This window comes from Chiloscyllium plagiosum, unplaced genomic scaffold (genome assembly GCF_037043375.1).
Source record: "Chiloscyllium plagiosum isolate Xiang-an unplaced genomic scaffold, Cpla_swu_hap1 HiC_scaffold_3, whole genome shotgun sequence".
In the NCBI taxonomy this organism is placed as follows: Eukaryota; Metazoa; Chordata; class Chondrichthyes; order Orectolobiformes; family Hemiscylliidae; genus Chiloscyllium; species Chiloscyllium plagiosum.
In genome coordinates, this window is record NW_028270141.1 from 47,864,230 (window position 1) to 47,885,675 (window position 21,446).

Sequence of the window (21,446 nt, forward strand, 5' to 3'; positions counted from 1 at the left end):
GAGTAAGTGACTTCATGAAACCTAAGATCCTGATCGGTCTTAGCAAGGTAGATGTGGAGAGGATGTTACTTGAGGGTGAATTTAGAGCTAGGGGTCTCTGTTTTAAAAGAAAAGGGTAGACCTTTAAGTACCTTAACAACATTGCATGTAGCTGGATTGTATTTGAATTCCAAAGTATTAATTCTTAAATGTAATGACAACTATTTGTTTGTTGTTCTGTCCTTTTCTGTGCTCCAGACCATGTGAACTGGTAGCTTATTCTAATATCACCAAAATTTGTTAAAACATTGTTGCAGGTTTGGTTGCACACATTCACTTTTGTTAGCTTTTCATCAACTGCAGTTGAACATCTGGCAGTGAGAAACCTATTTTTCCTGCTTATAATTTTACGTTTTTTTTACTGCAAATAATAATCACATGTCTGAAGGTTAAAAAAGACCAAAACACGTACGTTAAATTTTTGTCATTGTCTACTAACACAGGGATGCGTGTGTATTGAAGTAAACTGATGACCATGAAAGTTCACCTTGTAAGATAGCATTGTGGTTTTTAAACAACCACATAGGATGCCAGGTATAGAAAGTCATTCTTTCAAAATACAAGTCGAAGATGACAATAGAGGCCCACCCAGGGTTCTGACTTACATTCTCATTTGCTGTACCACAAGCAATTTATTTATTTGACAATGTACATAGAAACAAGAGCTCAAACTCTTTGTGTAAAGTTGTCACCTGCTGTTCAGAGTGGCGTGAATGCCCTTGTTCTCACTAGAACTTCCTAAATTTGACTAATTCTGGCATGGCTAATCTTGTGGTGGCAACTTGAGTCACTTGCATTAAAGTAGTTTTGAATTTAACTCTAAATGACTTCATTGTCTTCAGCATGGCACACACAATGCTGTGCTTTGCTCGCCTTGGCTTTTGAGCAACCTTGGGAGTAAGGCATATTTCTCTTGTCACAGCACATATTGTCTTTGTATGTTATGTGCTTTCAGTTCTATGCTTGCTCTGCTTAATAACTGTTTTAATTTGATTGACAAGCAGCTGTAGGAGATGTGATGAAAAAGGGGAGATCCATGCTACAGAAAGAATAATATGATTATTTTAATTCTATTCTATTCCCCTTACACTAGTATCCTGCTGGTGGGTGTATTGCATTATGTTCTGCAGTTTGTTGGGCTACAGGCCATAACTGCTTTCATGTCACAGGGTTATTTAATATCATTCTTTCAACAAGATAATGAGTTTTGAGTGACACGTTTATCAAGGTTATGTATTTAAAAAAAACAAGAATTAATATTTAAAAATTCTAATTACTGGTCTAGTATTTCATTTCTGTGACTCTGTTTAAATATTTAAGGCTTCATCTCCTGAGCAGTTCAAGTGGAACTGAAATTTTTCAGTGGTAGCCATTGCCTGTACTGAATGTTCCAGTGCAGAATAACTAATATGGTGTGTCAGTTTTCTTCCAAGCAAAAATACAGATTGCTTGTTGAACCTGGGATCTGTTAATACAGATGGAATCCGGTTCAGGCTATGCCTTGCAAACGTTTTATCTCGTTTCTGTTCAGTACAAGCCTTCTGTACACTCTGAAGAGAAACTGTACACTAGAAAGTGATCAATATGAATATTTAACATCTGGAGTAGCATGATAGGTGTTCACTCTGTGAACAGCATTTAACGAACGGACAGACAGGTATCAGTAGATTGCTTCTTTACTGAGATTAACAACTCAGGATCCACTGTAGAGGAAATAAAAATAACATGAATTGCCACAGCTGAGTAAAAGATCAAGAATGCCGGGGGGGAGCGTTCACTCTGAACTTGGATGAATTTTGTGTTTTGATTTGATCATTTTATGTATCTTCATAAAGCAGACTGTGTGGGAGGGAGGGGGATTTTTTTTTCTAGCAGAACTGACAACTGTACACTGTCTAATCTTGAAGAATGCAGAATATATTTGTAAAGGTATGTTCAGTTTTGATGGCGACTTGTGCATAATAGGATAGAAACAGCATCACTGCTCATATTTCCACATTGGAGTCAGGCAAGTATTTGTTTGGTTTATGCTATAATCCAGTTGGGCAGAGCAGTGCTAATTTAAAACAACCCAGCAGGTGGCCCCGGTGTCTGGATTTGCATTTTTACTGTGCATGAATTAAAACAGTCACATCCTGTCAGTGCAATCTAATGACCATTGGCTGCTTCAGTGTCACATCCTAGTCTCACCTGCTGACAGGTTGCTAAATTACAAAATGTCTTATTCTTTGTTTTTGATCGCACTCCACCATTACCTGAAGTACAAGTCTGCAGAGATTCTTCTGTAGATCTTACAATTGAAACTACTTTCACAGCCCATTAGAGCACTGCATTACATATCATCATAATTCTTATTTTTAAAAGAAAACTCTTCACCACCCCTCTGGCTTTTTTAAATCAATTATCTTAAATCTGTTTCCTCTAGCAGTTGACTCTCCTCCAGTGGAAGCTGTTTTTCCTGATCTACAAATTCTCTCATGATTGTGAGCATCTTTATTAAATCTCTCCTCTGTAAAGAAAATAATTCCAATATTGTTTTTACCCTATTAAGCTTTGATCTTTTGAAATACTGGGAAAAGAAAAGCTAATTTTTAATGTATCAGACCAACTACTTAAGAAACTTAAATGTGGCGTTGTGTTAATTGAAACAAGGTCTTGGAACACTATTACCATCAAACTATCATTTTGAGTAGATGAATTAATTGCAACCTGAATGGGCGATCTTGAAATGTCAATGCACAAACTGGAATGTACAGTGTAAGGGAGATGACTGGTAGTTAGATTAGTTCTGTCTTTTTCCTGGTTTCCTGCATTTTAAGTAGCATGGTGAGACTGAAAGCATAAAGCGAATAAGCTGTATCTAACTCAATTTAAAAACTGAGGGCAGTGGTGGAGCTAAGGAATTCCAGGAGGAGAAAATGGCCAAAATTAGAGAACAGATTTCAATTGTTTGTGGAATAACTGTCCTTTTTTGTTCTCTTTCTTTCTTAAAAAGGAAAAACATGCTTGACAACAGCATTCCCAGGACTTGGATGGATGAATGGGGTACTCATCCATTGCCCTCTCAAACTTTAATTTGACTTGAGCAAGGTTCAAACCATTTCCTCCTTCCTCAGTGTTCCATTCCATCTTCATTTCTGCTGACATCGCAACTCACGATTTCTGCAGTTTTGCTTTGCCTTCTGGGTACTCCTGCCATGCATCTGCTCACGTGCAAGTGGTTTAATTTGCTGACAAATCATTAAATATTTTTGCATCACTTTGCTGCAGCTGGCTCTGCATTCAGTTGTTCAAAAGGGAAATGAAATGTATTATTCTAAGAGGTGTGAATAATCCATTCTGATTCTGCTATCCCACAATGAGTGAGAATCTCTTTTTGATCAAAAGAATAACTATTGGAATTCTTACAACTGCAATACAGTGAGGATAAACTTTTATTCTCACCTTTCTTTTTCCCTGGAGATTTTGCATCTTTTGCACCTGACAGAAATCTCAATGCAAATAAATCCAGTTTTCCAATAATTTAGCGCCATTAGACTGTTGATTTAAACATTAGGATGTGTGTGAGCATAACTGTGGTAGAAAGGTATTTTGCAGCAAAGAGGAAAACCTAGCTAATTCCAAATCTTTCTGTGGCTTCAATACACTTCGGTCCTTTAGTTTTGACCTCTTCAGCTCCCACCATTTGCATTGTTGCACCACTGGCCGCTGCTTAGTCCATATGCTGAGAATTCCTTCCCTAACATATGACCCCTTTTGTTGGCTACCCCCAGTATCTCCTTAGTTGATCTGGTGTCAGATGCAGTTGATTCTTACTCCTGTGAAGAACCTTGAAAAGTTCTACTGCATTAGAGGCACAAGACAAATACAAGTTATTTGTGTTTATGAGGAATAAGTGAGAATGATCTTAGGAAATAAGTGACTGTTGGTGTTGTGGCCTTGTATCTTAAATTTGTGTGTATCTGGCTAGTGATTAACCTTGGGCCATAGAACAATTAAAACTTATCCACAGTCATTGACGGTGAGGGAGTTGGACTGATGCATTTGTACACCTTGATTTAAAATTGTGTGCCATGAAAGCATAAATTAAATTTAATTATCAGGAAATCAATGGCTGCGGGTGTTTTGAAGCTGGAATATTTGTTTCTTTGAATCATATAATGGTGTACCAATCCACTCTGTACTCGTGCTGCTATCCTTCTATCATTTATGTGGCTGATGGATAATTGCTGATGACTTCCTGTGAAGCAGTATCTGATCACTTATTGTGATTGATAGCTGAGGTAAAGTCAATTGTTAACTTGTACTTGGGGTGTTCAAGGTGTTTTCAGTAATTTTATGCACTTATCATTGCCTCCGATATGTACCAGCTAAATAATCCTTAGCCTAAGTGACGAGCAAAAACAAAAAAAAGTTAAGCATGCCTAGAAAAGGCCAACATACAAATGTTTCATTAAAAATAACAGCTCTGAAATAAATAACAAGCCCATAGACTGCTGATGTTAGAGAGCTGATATGACCTAAAACTGTACATCTGTTACCAGATGGATCATCTTTCATCTCTCCAAAAATAATAGAGGAGAATCTCTACACTTGAAAAGCAATTAGCACAAACATGACTTCTGAAGCGTATATTTACAGTCTCCCAGCTGACCTTGTAATCAAAATTTCTCTGCACAAAGCATCCACATTGTGCTAAAGTAGGTTTTTTAAATTTGAAATGATACAAAGCGCCAAACCCTTTATCAATTTTAAAAGATAACAGCGAAGTTAATTTATTTCTCATTTCAACAAATAGAGATGAGCAAATACAAAAGGAAATGCTCAATTCAATAATACTCAGTTTAGATATATAGCTTTTTGTTTGGAACAGTGATTGAAACCTACAAGGGAAGCATCAGTTGAAATGGAGACCAGAATATAATGGCCTGAAAAGTTTGTTTACAAACACTTGGTCATGCTGCAAGAGTGAGTAGTGTCATAGGCAGCCTTGTTGTCTTACCTTTTTGGTGTAAAAGGGCTCACTTCTACACCTGTCTTTTCCCTAACCATGTACTGTTAAATAAAGATGGTTAAAACATGCAGGCCAGGGTTGTCAAGGGCAGAGCAAGTAATAATGAATCATTCCAAAAACAAGAACTGCTACCAGCATTGTAAAGTAAATGTCTTTTAATCTGTTTTTTAATTTGCTTCTGTTAATCAGAAATCAATTTTGGGAAATCTGACTCCTTATTTTAGCTTAAACTGAGATTTGAGGAGATGTCAGATGTGGGTCAGATGTGGGATGTTGAGAGGAGGTGGATGATATGTTAAAGGTGTTTGGTTTCCTTGTTAAAATCTGACAAGTAATGAACATAGTTTATAATGTGGATATATACAAATTGGTTATGCACTAACTTTTTTTTAGATTAGATTACTTAGTGTGGAAACAGGCCCTTCGGCCCAACAAGTCCACACCGACCCGCCAAAGTGCAACCCACCCAGACCCATTCCCCTACATTTACCCCTTCACCTAACACTACGGGCAATTTAACTTGGTCAATTCACCTAACCTGCACATGTTTGGACTGAGAGGGGAAACCGGAGCACCCGGAGGAAACCCACAATGTTATCAACTATGTACCCATACAATACAACAAGGTCAGCAGAGCAACACGAGTCACTTTAGCCATCTTAGGCGCAATGCTAGTTCCACAAGAGTAGATTTGCAAAAGTTGGTGTTCTTAAGAGCCCAAATTTGGAGAAGATGGTGGCATAGTGATAACATCACTGGACCGGCAATCGAGAAACCTAGGCCAATGTAAAGTGAACTTGGTTTTTGATCCCAAATTGGCAGGTAGAATTAAAAGCCAGTCTAATGTCATTTGTCTAACCACTATCAATTGTAGTAAAAACCCATCTGATTCACTAATGACCTTTAGGGACACCAGACCCACAGAAATGTGGTTGACTCTTAACTGCTATTTGGGGAATTATGGATGGGAAATAACTGCTCACCTATCTAGTGATGTTGACATCCCACAAATAAATTTTAAAAACTTCCAATTTGGATCAAAATCCAACCCGGATCAGGCAAAAAGGAACCTTTATTGCTTGTACAAAGGTTTTGGGTCTGATTGCTGATGCAGGATCCAGCAGTGAATGATACAGGTGGCATTGGACTGGATCATTGCAGAAGGCATACCTGGATTTTATGCCAATGGTTGATATGTTCCAGGAAGTAAACAGAAATTACAAGTCCCAAAGTCACTAGCAAGTAAAATAAGACTGCAGGTGAGGGAGCTAGGTGGCAGATGAAGGTGCACGAGAATGGGATTATAAAAAGTAATTGGTATGCTTGTCTCTAAGATTTCATCTTGCCTAAAGATGAGCGAGCATCATCATGTTTAACAGTTGTGAACTGTTAGGCTTGGCTACATTTGATGGCATTGATGGCGAGTACTTGGGACATCTCTTTGGCTGGCAGCCGCATCATTCATTTAGGCTTTCATACAGGCTGTTGCATCATGGCAGCCTGTGCAAAAGAATTTGGCTAAACCTGCACTTGCTCATGCTTTGCCATCCTCCAGTAGCTTTGTCCAAGTTACAAGTGACCCAAATTAATTGGCTCCATCTGGCAAACATGGCAAACAGCTGCATAGACACCGATCATTTTGACTTGACCTGTTTTGCACTTGATGGCCAATCACACTGTCAAAAGGAAACTGAATATCATGGATCATTCAGCAAAACATCGAGTATGCTTGAACATGTCACTCATTGTCCGCATAATTGTCAGTGGACACCAAAGCATTCCGGTTGTTGACCTGCTTAGGTTCCTATCTGATCAGTCTTTGTTAAAAGTGCTTAATATCCATGCCTGCAGCTTGGCTTTGGTCTTTTTTGTCCTGATAAGTTTCCAAATTTTCCCAGACACCCTTCTTTATCAACACTTGGCAAAGCGTCTTGCCAATGGGTGGTGTTCGGTTGATTACTGAGTTTAGAGTCGAGAGTGTGGTGCTAGAAAAGCACAGCCGGTCAGGCAGCATCCGAGGAGCGGGAGAGTATACGTTTTGAGCATAAGCCCTTCAGGAATGAGCCTTCTGGGTCGGGAGTGCTGAGAGATGGGAAGTGGGGTGGGGCTGGAGGAAATGTAGCTGAGAATGCAGTAGGTAGATGACGGTGGGGGAAAAGGTGATAGATCCGAGAGGAGGGTGGAGCGAATAGATGGGAAAGACAATGGACAGGTCTGGAGAGTGGTGTCGAATTGGAGGCTTCGAGGAGACACTCAGGTCGTGAGCTGACTCCATCGCCTAACCCTAACCAGCTGACACCAGGGGGAAGAATGCCTCATCTTTCCCCTTGGGACTTTGCAACTATACAGGATTAATGTGGATTTCACCAGTTTCCTCAACCCAGCCCCCCCCCACCCCCGCCCACACCTTATCCCAGTCCCAAGCCTCTAACTTGGCACTGCCCTCTTGACCTGTCCATTGTCTTTCCCATCTATCTGCTCCACCCTCCTCTCCAGCATACATCCTTCCCCCGCACCTTCATCGACCTATTGCGTTCGCAGCTACCATCCCCCTACCATTTATTTCTCAGGCCCCCGGCCCAAAAGCCTCATTCCTGGTGAAGGGCTTACGCCCAGAGTCTATTCTACTGCACCTTGGATGCTGCCTGACCGGCTGTGCTTTTCCAGCACCACATTCTCAACTCTGATCTCCAGCACCTGCAGTACTCACTTTCTCTTCCTGATTACAGGGTTTGATTGGTAGTTATTTTTCTTTACCAATCTGGGATAATGTTATTATTAGCAGTAATAGCTCGCAATCCATAGCAAGTCTGCTTTGCAACTTCTAATCTCTTTTGTGGGGAATGACACATTTTACCATTCATTTGTGGTGACCTGCACAAATAGGACATTGTGAGTCCTGCTGTGTGGTAGTAGACATAGTTTATTCGAAGCTGCAATTCCCTGAGTTACAAAGCCTTTTTTTATTGGTTCTCCTTATTGCTTCAATCATGTTCAGATTGATGGAATAAAATAGCAAGTAGCGGTTCTCAGTTTAAATGTAAGATAAGCAGTTGTTTAATGGGGTTTGCAAAGGGAATTTAATACAGGCTTAAATGAACAAGGCAACTTTCTTGTGAAATAATTTATGACTGATGGCAGTTTTGTGGAAGAATATTTTCCACAGGTAAAATTTCTAAGCCATTTTAATCGGTTTTCTCATTTAGTTTTGTGATCCTACATTGAGGTCAAAATGCATATCTTTGTTTGAAGTCTTTAATAAATCTACTTTCTGGTGATTCATGATGTCAAGCTTTGATATCAATTTACAACTTGAAATCATTCTGCTAAATGCAAGGTAGTTTCTTTTTCACTGCCTGAAAGGGGCAGTAGAGGTGGGAGCCATCACAATATTTAAGAAGTATTCAGATGAGCACTGGCAGTGCAATTAATACAAGGTTACAGGCTGAGTGCTGGAAAACGGGGTTAGAGTAGAGAGAGGCCTGATGACCCAAGTGGACATGTAGGGCTGAAAGGTCTTTATCCATTCTGTTACAAACTCCGACTCTGTGACTTTTATTGTGTGTCAGGCATGATGTCTGAAAGCTGGTGAGATAAAGAATGTTGAAGGCATTTAATGCAACAGTAAGTATTTAATTGAATATGTTCCCATTATTCTGGATGTAGATAGTGAAGACTGCAGATGCTGGAGATCAGAGTTGAGAGTGTGGTGCCGGAAAAGCACAGCTGGCCAGGCAGAATCCAAAGAGCAGGAGAGTCAACATTTTGGGCATGATCCCTGATGAAGGGCTTTTGCCCGAAACATCGATTCCCCTGCTGCTTGGATGCTGCCTGACCTACTGTGCTTTTCCAGCACCATACTCTCGACATTGTTCTGGATGTGCCTAACATTCCTATCTGAACAAGGTTGTAGAAAATGAGACTTCTAAATTTTTTTAAAAATCTGTTTCTTTCTTGGGTCAAAAGAAACTGAGAAGTGGAAGTAAAATAAGTCCTTCTAGAAATTTTTTATTTATAAAACTGTCCATGCCTTGTTCCTCTTCATCTGTAACCGACAATCCATTGAGTTTCTGTGTTCCTCCAAATTGCATGTGATAATTTAAATTGCTCCAGCATTGGCTGGATCTTCAGTTCAGAAGCCTTCAGGTCTGGAAGTACCTGCTTAAACCACTTTGACACAATGCCTTACCTTGCATCTTCGAAACACTGTTCAAGTCTATCTCTCTGATCAAATGTTAGGTCATCTGTCCTGTTGTCATGTCTGTCAAATGTTTGTGTAAAATGATCAAAGACATTTTCATGCTGTTTTGCAATGTTAAAAGACGCTGTATATATATGCTGAACAAGTTCTGTATTTTCATCAATGCACTCTTCAATATCTTTAAACTGCTCCAAGATTCCTGTATGTGAAATGCTTCAGACAAATGATGGTCATTATTGTTAGAAATGGATTAGAAGCAGTAGGGTAGCCAAGTGTACTGTTATCCAACAGAGATTGAGATTTTGGTCTTCCTTTTCTTGTCAGTCATAAAATTTCACATGCAGTCGGTTCAAGCATTGTCAGCTTTCTCCTTTGTGGACAAGGTTGGAAAATTTGCCTTAACATAGCCCCTGTGTGTGAAAAATAACTGGTATTGGAAATGGAAGGAGTTCACATTAATGCAGAGCGAATGCCTTTATGTAGTGGGTAAGGTAAAGTTGACTTCATAGCAGGCGACGGTTCAACTCTGCCTGCATTATTGGTGCTTAAATAAATGCTGAAATATGTGGAGCTTTGATGATACTTATGCAGTATAAGCATTTTCCAAAATATTCTTGACGATTACTTTTTTTTTTACAAAGGAACAATCAGTTCAATAATATCTATGAATTATAGAATCATAAAACACAAGAGGCCAGTCAACCCATCATAGCTTTCCCTTGCTCTATCCTCACACTCCTCCATATTTTTCCTTTCCATTTCCCTCCTGAAAACTATTAAATTTATTGCCACTCCTTTATTGGCAAAGCTCATTAAAAAAAATTCTCCTCTAGCCTTGTAAAGTGACTGTCTTTTTCATAAATGCTGTGGCATAATTACATGAGCATGGCAGCACATAATGCAGGTTGGGGTTCAAAAACTTTGAAGTTTGAAAATGGTCACCAATGAGCATTCCTAATCTTCGTGATATTCATGTTTAAGGTCAGGAGGGCCATATGGACAGGTGGTAAGTCTGATGTTGCTTTCAGGCTGTGGTTTTAAGTTGGTTCAGTCAGAAGTTTTCGTTTTGCACATGGATCTGTGGCACCATGCTCCAGCCTGAGCCACCACCTTTAAAAGGGTGAAGACAATAGGGAGCAAAACAGATATTGTTGGCCTTGCCAACTGAAAACGTTTTCTACTTAGCTGTGCACAGAGATTTATTCACTATTATCCTGCATAATGAGGAGGGTGCAAGTGTGATGTATAGCCAACACTAACAGTTTTCAAAATTGAACCTCCACATAAAATTTTAGATACAAAATTGAAGACAATCATATTTCAAATATCACTCAAATCATTATCTGGATGGTGTCTGCTTGAAAACTTCATTTCTATCGGATAGTGAAAGTTTCACTGGATTTTTCCCTTGGTCTTTTTTCTAGGTATAAGTACAGAGACCACTTTTGAAATAATCTAATGCAGACTTTCTCCTTGTAACTGGCTGCTGTACTTGAAAAGGGCATATCCTGGCCTAGACGAGGCCTTAAATTGGAGAGCCTTTCTGTTTGGCACCAAGTATTTCACTGGTGCATTGAAGTGTGTGAGCTCATGCTTGGAATAAGGATTCTGTTCTGTGACCAAATATTTGATGAACTGTGTAAATTTACCTCGGTTCATTGTCTCGGAAGCAATTTGACTGTTGTACACTGTGCAAGAGGCCAAAAGCACCTTGACTCCAATATGTCAGGCAACCTTTTAGTGATAAAATTAGGATCTGAATGAGACAGCTGGTGAGACTTTGGATATGTGCTTATATCTTTATTTGTTAATCTTTGTCTTCCCTGCTGTGCAATAGTTCCTGAGTCAGTCAGTGATGCATACATGCCTTTCTCTTCATTTCCACTTGATTATGTCAGCAAGATGTGTGGATGTACAAACCACAATCTTTCTTTTCTGTGCACAGAACACTATCATCTAAATGGAAATGAGGATGTTCTGTATTTCTTTGTGGGGAGAAATGCTGGTCTCCTGTGTAATATTGCTGATGTTTAAGAGGTGAAATATTCCATTCAACTGGGTTTCACAATTTTCTGTTAAGTACAAGGGTGAAAAATAGCTCAAAAATAGAATTACAGATCCCAGTGATTTGTCTTTTTATTGTAGTGAGATTTATGAAATGTGGAATTGAAGCACAATTCCACTTTCTTTTTGTCATTTGTTGTTTTGTGTGAGGATGAAGCAATTAAATGGACCGCTAGGAACTAAGTTCAAATGAGTGAACGTTTTAAGTGAATTTCAGTAAATCTACTTAATTGTGCAGAAGAATTGGTTGATTGTGTATGTGCATTTATGCATTAGTTTGAAACAGGTTAGTGACACATCTGCACATCCCAGCTACCTGATGAAAGAGCAGCGCTTCGAAAGCTAGTGCTTCCAGATAAACCTGTTGGACTATAACCTAGTGTTGTGTGATTTTTAACATGCCTGCACTGCAGTGGGCATCGGAAGAGATCTGTTTGGATGTGCACCCATTTTGGAGTGAGGTGTGTGTTGCACAGACTGGTAGGAAACATTTGCAGAGAGCGAGTTAGGCAGTTTTTGACCTGTGTGTGTGGCAGTGATACAGCAGAAGAAAAGATCAACCTCACACGAGATAAAGATTGGGGATCTAGGACACCATTTTGAAAGGAAGATTGCTTCTCCAGGCAAGCACGAGGACAGCAAGACCACAGGAATCACTGTGTCGCTCTAGTGTTGGGCAGAAACACCATTATCAGTTTGAGTCATTGAAAAACTTTCTGTAAGGACTGTGTAAAAGTAACAACCTACCGTTTTCTTGTTGCTTCTCTTCAGTGCTTTGATGCAACCGAGCTTCCGAGAGCAATTTAGAGGGTAGCTGTTAGTGTGGGACTGGAATCTGATAAAGACCACATGGGTATGGATGACAGACTTCCTTCATGAAAGGACATTAATGAATACTTAACAGTTGTCTGCCATTTTGCCAATTTTCACTAATAATTAGCATTTTATTCGCTTGATCAATCTGAGGAAACGGAGACTGGACAGGTAAGCTCTGATTAGTTAGGGTGCTGCCATGGTGATAACAACTGGGATTGGCGAAGTCCATGACCCTTATCTCCATGATAAAAAATGCAGCATATAGACAAGTTCCTTTTGCTTACATGGAATGGGGTCCTATTTGGTTTGTAAGTTAACAGTTCCTGCTGCATCTCCATGCTAAGCTTGATCAGCAGCCTTTTATGCTTTATAAATTGTTGTTCCCTTTTTAAGTTTGATTTCTTGTGTGCCAGTCCTGATGACTCCAAGGCAAGAAGCTTTGACATCATTCATATTCTTAAAACTCTTGTTGGGATCTGTGAATGTTCTCTGGGTTAATAGACCAAGTCTCTGGTGTGTTATTCCAATCAGGTAACCACTGGTATTCCAGTAAGGTAAATGTTGGAGTGACAAGCTATTTGAACTAAATGGGTACACACTTGAATATAAAATCAACCAGCATCGATGAACAGTGAAGTAAGGAATAGATGATATTCTAAAAAAAAAATTAGCAAGTCCAATACGGAATTGAGGAATGAAATCAAATGGTTTAGCCATAAATAAGAAAGCACTGAAAGGTGAGAGATAGTTTAGATGTGAAAATGGATGCAGAAGAATGTGCCACATTCCTGTTGAAGGGCTTATGCCCGAAATGTTAATTCTCCTGTTCCTTGGATGCTGCCCAACCTGCTGTGTTTTTCCAGCGCCACACCTTTCGACTCTGATCTCCAGCATCTGCAGACCCACTTTCTCCATATTAACATCCATCCCTTGAGTGCCTACCTCTGTCTCTTAGGGCTCCATCTCTACCTATTCGTTCACTCCTCCCTCCCTAAACACCCTCCCTCCCAACTTTTCCTAGCTACAATCAGTTCTAGAGAAGGGTCACCACACTTGAAATGTTAATTTTCTTTCCACAGATTGTTCCAGCTTCCCAATTTACTTAAGGTGAGTTGGGGATGGGGTCCGGAACAAAGGGGTAATAACTTTAAGAATTAAGCCATTCATAGATAATGTGTGAGGCTTATTCAATGTTGCTCAAATCTGAAACTCTTTCCCACATATCTGTTGACGCTGTGAGTCATTTGAAACTTTTAATTCTGACTTTTCTGTTTGGCAAAGGTTATGGAATTAAATCAGATAAATGGAGTTAAGATGCAAATCAGCCACAATCTAACTGAATGGTGAAACAGACTTGAAGGGCTGGACAGATCTGTCTGCTTTCATGTTTGTAATCATTGAAGAGACTTGTGTACTTTTCAGAACTTGCGATTGGCTTGTCTTGATGACATGAGACAGATTGTGCTACTTGTAAATTTTTGTTGTGCATTGATTAATTTGGCTTAGCTGTTTGTTTGTGAATGGAATCTCACTGTAACATTACCTATTTTCTGCAGATTGCGTCAAGATCGCTGCCTGTTGTACAGTCAGACGAGCGACTTCAGCCTCTGCTGAACCACCTCAGGTAATAATTCCTTCTCTGACAGTTTAAATGCAGGTGTAAACTAAATATAATCTACACTGATGAGGATCTCATTACTGTAGTTCCCTCTCCACCAATATCCTCCTCCGCCTTGCCGAACTAGTCCTCGCCCTTAATAACTTTTCCTTTAATAACTCTTCCCATTTCCTCCAAATCCAGGGGGTGGGCACTAGGATGGGCCCACCCCCTGGACACTAGGATGGGCCCTAGCTATACCTGCCTCTTCGTTGGCTACGTCAAACAGTCCCTGTTCAATATTGACACAGGCTCTAGGCACCAACTCTTCTGTCATTACATCGATGACTGCATTGGTGCAGCGTCCTGCACCCAAGCTGAACTGGAGTAGTTCATCGACTTTGCCCACAACTTCCACCCCGCCTCAAATTCACTTGGTCCATCTTGGACACCTCTCTCCCCTTTCTTGACCTCCCTATTTCCGGTGACAGTCTCCAGACAGACATTTACGATAAACCAGGCAAAAGTGAGGACTGCAGATGCTGGAAACCAGAGTTTAGATTAGAGTGGTGCTGGAAAAGCACAGCAGGTCAGGCAGCATTGGAGGAGCAGGAAAATTTATGTTTCAGGCAAAAGCCCTTCATCAGAAATAGTTTACGATAAACCCACAGACTCTCACAACGACCTGGACTACACCACCTTCCACCCAGAATCCTGCAAGAGCTCCATCCTGTTGTCTCAATCCCTGAACCTCCACTGCATCTGCTTGGATGAGGAGACAATCCACTCTCAAGCATCCCAGGTGTCCATCTATTTTGAACAATATGCTTTTCCACCCCCCCTCTGTCATTCAGACATTCCTCCACCACACCACCTCCATTCCCTGTTCCACTGCTTTAAACCAGACCCTCCACAAATGCAATAGTCTCTGCATCCAAAGCATCATCCTTAAACACTTTTGCCAACTCCAACTAGACCCCGCCACCAAGAACATCTTCCCCTCCCCACCCCTCTCCGCCTTCTGCAAGGACCGTTCCCTTCGCCAATCCTTGGTTTGCCCCACTCTCCCCACCAACCCCCCTGAAACCCAGGTACCTTCTCCAGCAGCAGGATAAGATTCAAAACCTGCTGGCACCCCCCATTCCCCCCAAACCACAATTTCAAATTACCTCCCTTCCCATCACCTGACTCACTTCCCAGCCCCTCCCCACTCCCTTCCATTCCTCTCATTGATCCTCCCTTCTAACCACCAACTGGATTCATTCTTCCAATCAACCAAACAGGTTGCACCCTCTTCCTGTGTTCACCTATCCTCGCCTCACCACCCCCAGCAACCCCCTTCATCTGCAGCTTCCCTTACTCCCACCCCCAGTCCTGAAGAAGGGTTATATCTGAAACGTTGACTTCTTCACCACCTGATGCTGCCTGGCTTGCTGTGTTCTTTCAGCCTCCTTGTCTTCGAATCCAGCATCTGCAGTTTCCTTTGTCTGCAAACAAGATCTAGGCTATAATGTCAATGTTGAATGCATTGACTGCAAGATTACAGTACTTGGCTTCAGTATATGTTTTCATTAATGTAAACATAATATTTATCAAATGTTTCAACAATAATGCGCACTTAGAAGAGCATGTTTTTTGTTTGACTAACAAGATTGCAGTCACTTTAAAATGGCACAAACTGTCTTGTACCAAGCTTATTATCATAGTTGATTATGGTGATAGGAGTACAGCATCATATGGAAAATTTTGATTTGTGAAAAAAACATTGCTTTGCTTTTATGATCACTTCTGAGATCTGTCATAACTGTGTCATATGGTATAGTAGAAAGCAAGGCTGGTAATTGATATTAATAAGCTCACTTGTTCAAATGTAGCATTTCAAACTGAAGCTTTAGCTCTTGCTCAGCTAACTGATAGGTTGCACGCTATGAATGATATTGGGTTACTACCTTGATTGTACTGTGACCTACAGTTAGAAATTTAGAAGCATGTTTTTCAAAAAAGGGAAATTACAAAGGGATGTTTTAATTTCAATTGAGGATGTTGTTGAGGTTAAACTGCACAGCAGTCCTTGCTGCTTTCTTGACTGTCTGCTATAACCTCTACCTGCACTTCTTACAGCTAGTCGGAAGAAATCATTGTTACAACCTCCACTCCCGGCACCTTCCCCTGCAACCGCAAGAAATGCAAAACTTGCACCCACACCTCCCCCCTTCCTTCCCTCCAAGGCCCCAAGGGACACTTCCATATCCGCCACAAATTCACCTGCACCTCCACACACATCATCTACTGCATCCGCTGCATCCGATGTGGCCTCCTCTATATTGAGGAGACAGGCCGCCTATTTGCGGAACGTTTCAGAGAACACCTCTGGGACACCCGGACCAACCAACCCAACCATCCCGTGGCTCAACACTTCAACTTCCCCTCCCACTCCACCAAGGACATGCAGGTCCTTGGACTCCTCCATCGCCAGACCTTGGCAACACGACGGTTGGAGGAGGAGCGCTTCATCTTCCGCCTGGGAACCCTCCAAACACAAGGGATGAACTCAGATTTCTCCAGTTTCCTCATTTCCCCTCCCCCCACCTTGTCTCAGTCAAATCCCTCGAACTCAGCACCACCTTCCTAACCTGCAATCTTCTTCCCGACCTCTCCGCCCCCACCCCACTCCGGCCTATCACCCTCACCTTGACCTCCCTTCACCTATCGCATTTCCAACGCCCCTCCCCCAAGTCCCTCCCCCCTACCTTTTATCTTAGCCTGCTGGACACACTTTCCTCATTCCTGAAGAAGGGCCTATGCCCGAAACGTCGATTCTCCTGTTCCTTGGATGCTGCCTGACCTGCTGCGCTTTTCCAGCAACACATTTTCAGCTACAATCTTAAGTGACCAAGATGTCTTATCAGTTCAGTGTGTTTGGACACCCTGCCTCCACCCTTGTTCTTTTCATTTATCTTTCATTAGTTTCTTGTCGATCTCCCCTCTAGTCCTGTCAGGACTTTTTTATTGTGTGTCACAGGTCCTGCACTCAATTAATCTGATCATCTAAGCCCCCTCTCTTTCAAACTTGCCAGTGTCATACAGCCCTATTTATGACCCTATGTTTTGGTTTTCCTCGCAAGCAGCAACTTTCCTATATGTATCACATCAAATCTCTTCCTCGTCTTAAATTTACCTCCCTAGTTGTCATGTTAGGATCAATGCTTCAGCTTCTTCATGTTAGTATTTCTTCCATGTATCAAAATAGATCACTTCCTGTTTCATTATGCTCCATTCACATTTTGAAAGTTATGTATAAAGCACTTTGATTCATTTTAAATGAAAAATGCATTGACTTTTGGGGGAAAAAAAAAGCAATTTATTTTCTTAATTTTACATTGCTACCTGTTGTTTCTTATTTAGGGCCATTTAATATTTGTAGTTCTAATGGAATTTACACTCCTTAAGAAATTTGTTTGCGTGATAGATGTAGGTCACAGTATTGTTATCACAGATCTCATCTGATGGGAGATGGAATGGTGTTATTCCCAAGATAATACTTCTAAGTATATCTGTCTCCCTTCATGTATCTTAAGCAAATCAATGCATCAAGACTTGGAAGCAAGGTAGCAGGCAAACTGTTCTGTTTTAGAATAATAATGCTTGCAAGGATGAAAAATATTCTCTTCCTAAACGTTATTCCCGTATTGTCCTAATGGAAAAGGAAGACTTGCATTTATATACCCTTCTTTTGCAAGCTTGGTTTCTGAAAGTGTTTTATAGCCGATGAGATGTAGTCAGCATTGTACTGTCGAAAACACAGCTAATTTTCAGCGAGCACGTTTCCGTAAACAGTAATGTAGTAATGACAAATAATCCTTTTTTCAATGATATTGGCTTAGGGATAAGTATTGGCAAAATTTTGGGAATAATTCCCCCCCATCTCTTATTCATTATAGCGTCAAGGCATTTTTTGCACCAACCTGAGAGGACCGATGCGGTCCTGTTTTCATGTTTACTTTAACTCAGTTCCACAGTGCTGCACTGGGGAAGTCAGCGTAGATATGAGAGTTCAATGGCCATGTCAAGAGGAAGTCTACTAAGTAAATTGAAGCTGGAATCAATGTCACTTTCAGTTTACGAACAGAACTCTTAACTAAATTTGCTAAATAGAAGAATGATGTTGGTATTTAAATCAGGCAAGTGAACTGTGATATTCTCGAACACATTAGCATTGAGAGACAAGCAATGTTAGTGGTTTTAGCACATTTAAAAGTAGATAAATCCCTGGGCTCAGATGACATGTATTCCAGGCTGTTGTGGGAGACAAAAGAGGAGGTTGCAGGGGCTCTGACATTAATTTTTAAATCCTGTCTTCATAGAGAATTGGAAGGCAGCTAATATAGTTCCATTATTCAAGAAAGGTGATAAGGATAAACAGGGAACAAAAGTAGCAGATGCATGAGTGCTTCAGTGTCTGCAAGTTCCCCTCCAAGCCGCAGACAATCCTGACTTGGAACTACACCAGCATTCCTTCGCATTCACTGTGGGTCAAAATCCTGGAACTCCCTCCTAAAAGCACTATAGGTGAAGCTAACCCTGAAGGACTGTTCAAGAGGCATCTGACCACCACCTTGGAGTTTGCCTAGCCATTGAAGCCTGTATCTGATGAATGAATAATGAAAAAAAAATAGTTCATTAGTGTGTTTTTGGACACTTGTGCTCAAGCTACAGTGTCAGAAGACAGGTTCCTCCCTGTTCTTCCTCCACCCCACCTTTCCCTTTCCCCCTCAGTATTAATTTTGAACACAGTAGTTTTTTGTATTCTAGCCACATTCTAGGACTGTTCCACACCCAGATTTTTTAATGTGTTTGAATACCTCTGGCATTTATTTCATGAAAAAAATACTTTTTTGGAATATGCAAATTTGTAATCACCAAAATATGTATAGAGCAGAACTTAAAATTTTCATTGGAGAAAATTACTAACCTTTAAGAGATAAAGCAGGGCAGTATCTTAAATAATTTGCTTTTATTTCTGAGAGAGCTGAATTATTTTCTTCCATAATTGGGAGAATTCTGCCCAGCTTGGAAGAAAGGTCCGAGTTGTGAATATGCTTCCCTTTGAAGATTGCTAATTCTCTAGTTCTTAAATATAATTCCCATTTGCAATGTTTATACTACTTATTCACTGGTGACCTTTCATCTGAGATGTATACCATCTTGAGCTGGTGATTTAGTCAATTTCGAGTCTGATTTATTTTCCTTTCAAATATTTGTCACCAGTTGTGGTCTTCCAAGTCCTCCTCAGTGGCCCCTATAATGCACACTTTTAACTTCCTTCAGATGCTGACTCGGTAAGATAAGTATAGATTTTAAGTCTGACTCCAGCACTTCACTGGAAAATTTCAGCTGACACTACATTGAAAAGCAGATAAATCTGCTATCCTTGAATGAAGTGAAACCAGGGCCCAGCAGCTCAAGCTGACATTGCAACCACATGACATAATTTGGATCATTCAAACATCATGGGAAGGCATGGAAACTAATTTAAAATGTGCTATTTGCTGACTTTTATATGCAGAGGAACAGAATATGTGGGAGTACAACTTATGCTTCAGCTTTACAAAGCTCTGGTTAGACTAGACCATATCTTTGAACAGTTGTTGGCGCTACACCTGAAGAAGGGTGTATTGATTTTCAGAAGAAATACAGTATCAGATTACCAGAATGATATCCGACTCTAAGGTTACGAAGAGGAATCAAACAATCTAATGTTGTATTCGCTGGAATTTGATCACACTTTTCAAGATGTTAATGGGAGCAGAGATGGTAGATCAGGGAAAAATATTTCTTCTGGCTAGAGAGCCTAGGATGTAGGGCATTGCTTATAAATTTGAGCCAGGGTAGACCAGAATTAAATTAGGAAACACTTCTGCATACAATGGTGATCAAGTTTGGTACTCTCCTCCACAAATGGCACTTGTTCCATTGATTGTCATCTCTAGGACTGACTAGTCGGTTGCATTCCAGGCTGGCTTCCCATTTTTCATTCTACATTCACTTGTAGCCATTGAAACTATGTTGCCCAATACTTACTTACTACCATGCCATTCTCTCATCACTCCTGAACTTCATTGACTCCAAGACTGATGATGCCTCAGTTTTAAAATTCCCATCCTTGTTTTTAAACCTGCTGTGACCCAGATTCTCCTTATCTCTACGCCCTTCTCCAGCAATACAAACCTTTAAGATCTCAGTCCTCTTACCTTTCCGGCCTCTTGCACTCCCCCATTTTAACTAATTTACTGTTGCCATGCCTTCAGCTATGTAGGAATTCTGGAATTCTTTGCTTGAACTACTCTGCATGTCCACCTCCCTCCTCTTTAAAAAAAACCTCTAACAGCTGCTGCTGTCTGAAAAAGTCGCAACAAAAGTTCTGATCTGAAATGATTAAATTTGCTGTCAAGTGGTGGTTTTCCTGTAGCTTCCCTTGAGTTTCGTCTGAACACACAGGTCTAGACTAGTGTGGAGGAAAGTGCAGAATTGAAATGGCAGGTATCTGGAAGCTCAAGATCATACTTAATCACATGGTCTGAACAGTGGTCACCAAATCTAGAGTTGGTCTCTCCGCTGGACAGGAGGCTGCACTGTGAGCAGCACAGTCAATATGTTAAATCGAAAGAAGTACAGCTCAACCAACTTTTAATTTCAGATTTCTAGCAGGCACAATAATTTGTCTGCTTGAAATACTTTTGGGGATGAGCTAATTTTGAATTTGGCAAGAATCAAACATTACTGGGGTAAAACAGATGAATCTTTAAATTATACATTTGTGTTTTAATAGATCTTGGTGAATAGTTTAATACTTGCAACTATCTGGGACTCGCTTCAAATTGACTAGGGAAAGTGATTAAAGTATTTTTGTTTCAATGTGTATGTGTGGTGAAACTCTGAAATGCCTTCATTTCAGCAGGCTTTGCTTGTGTGTTGTTTGAGGGGCATCAGATTCAAATGATTAGATCTAATTAAAAGAGACACTTTTTAGCTAGCAATCTGAATCTATCATATAATATTCCTTTCATGATGAGAGCAATAAGCCATAGAGTATGAGCAACACAGCATGAGGGCAACCTTTTTGCACTTCTAAGGGCATTCTTGCTTCCTTGTACCAAGAAAATCTGAGAAGTTGCAAGCTCTTGAGCAAATTACTACTTGGTAGCTGTAGAATAAAGCAGCCAGGGTGTTCATTATTTCCAGCGGCAGCTGCTAAGGTTAAGGAATTGTTGCTCATGTCAACTTCGGAAGCAATCTTATTATTTAGTCCATATGGTTGTCGGTATTGCTAAAGGGAATCAGAACCAGACGTCCGAAACCTTTTGATGGTGTCATTGCCCATAAAAATTACAAGAAGAGCTATGTGGGGGATAATCTGAGAATTGTAATGAAGTGTGCTATGCTATAAGGATAGCTAGCAGGAAACTCAAGCAGCAGTGTATGTCAAATTAACACCATCTGACAAGTGAAGTTGAATAAACTCCTTGCACTGGTTTGATTTTGTTTTTAAACATGATGTGGATGTACAGACAAAATTTTAAAATACACTGGCCTAGATCATGATTTGTTCCTTTTCTTTAGCATTTGAAAGTGTTAATGTAAATATTTTGTAATAGGCATTTGAAATTGAGTACCAAAGAAGAATAGTAATGATGACACTTGTGTAACAAGCGTGA

The 21,446-nt window shown here is 40.4% G+C and overlaps 1 protein-coding gene across 1 annotated transcript in view; it reads left to right on the forward strand.

Moving 5' to 3' along the window:
* Positions 1 to 21,446, forward strand: part of prim2 (DNA primase subunit 2) — a 212,204-nt gene that overhangs the window by 139,490 nt on the left and 51,268 nt on the right. Inside the window, exon 7 of the mRNA XM_087975924.1 lies at positions 13,691 to 13,758. Within this exon, the coding sequence (XP_087832050.1) occupies positions 13,691 to 13,758 (68 nt within the window). The remainder of the gene's footprint in view (positions 1 to 13,690; positions 13,759 to 21,446) is intronic.